Source organism: Penaeus monodon, chromosome 34, assembly GCF_015228065.2.
Source record: "Penaeus monodon isolate SGIC_2016 chromosome 34, NSTDA_Pmon_1, whole genome shotgun sequence".
Lineage (NCBI taxonomy): Eukaryota > Metazoa > Arthropoda > Malacostraca > Decapoda > Penaeidae > Penaeus > Penaeus monodon.
Window position 1 is genome coordinate 24,764,469 of NC_051419.1, and position 263 is coordinate 24,764,731.

The window sequence follows — 263 nt, forward strand, 5'->3', positions numbered from 1 at the left end:
TCCAAGCTGGCAACTCGCCGACCCTCACCTGTGTCTGCGTGAGTCCCAAGGAAGCGGCCAGTTCTGCGCGCTCGGGCAAGGAGAGATACTGCGTCCTTTGAAAGATTTTGTTGAGATGCTGCAATTGCAACGAGGAATAGATCGTGCGTGGTTTGCGCATCTTCTTCCCCTTGCCGTTGACTCGCACGCCGTCCAGTTCGTGTTTGTCTGTTGAAGGGAAGAGAACGGGAGATTTAATGATGGAGTGTTATAGGCAGTAGCAG

The 263-nt window shown here is 53.2% G+C and overlaps 1 protein-coding gene across 1 annotated transcript in view; it reads right to left on the minus strand.

Moving 5' to 3' along the window:
- Positions 1-28: 28 nt before the first annotated feature.
- LOC119594656 (homeotic protein distal-less-like) overlaps positions 29-263 on the minus strand; it is a gene marked incomplete at its 3' end in the record, with an annotated part of 61,360 nt that continues 61,125 nt past the window's right edge. The window contains 1 exon segment of the mRNA XM_037943706.1: positions 29-207. Within this exon segment, the coding sequence (XP_037799634.1) occupies positions 29-207 (179 nt within the window).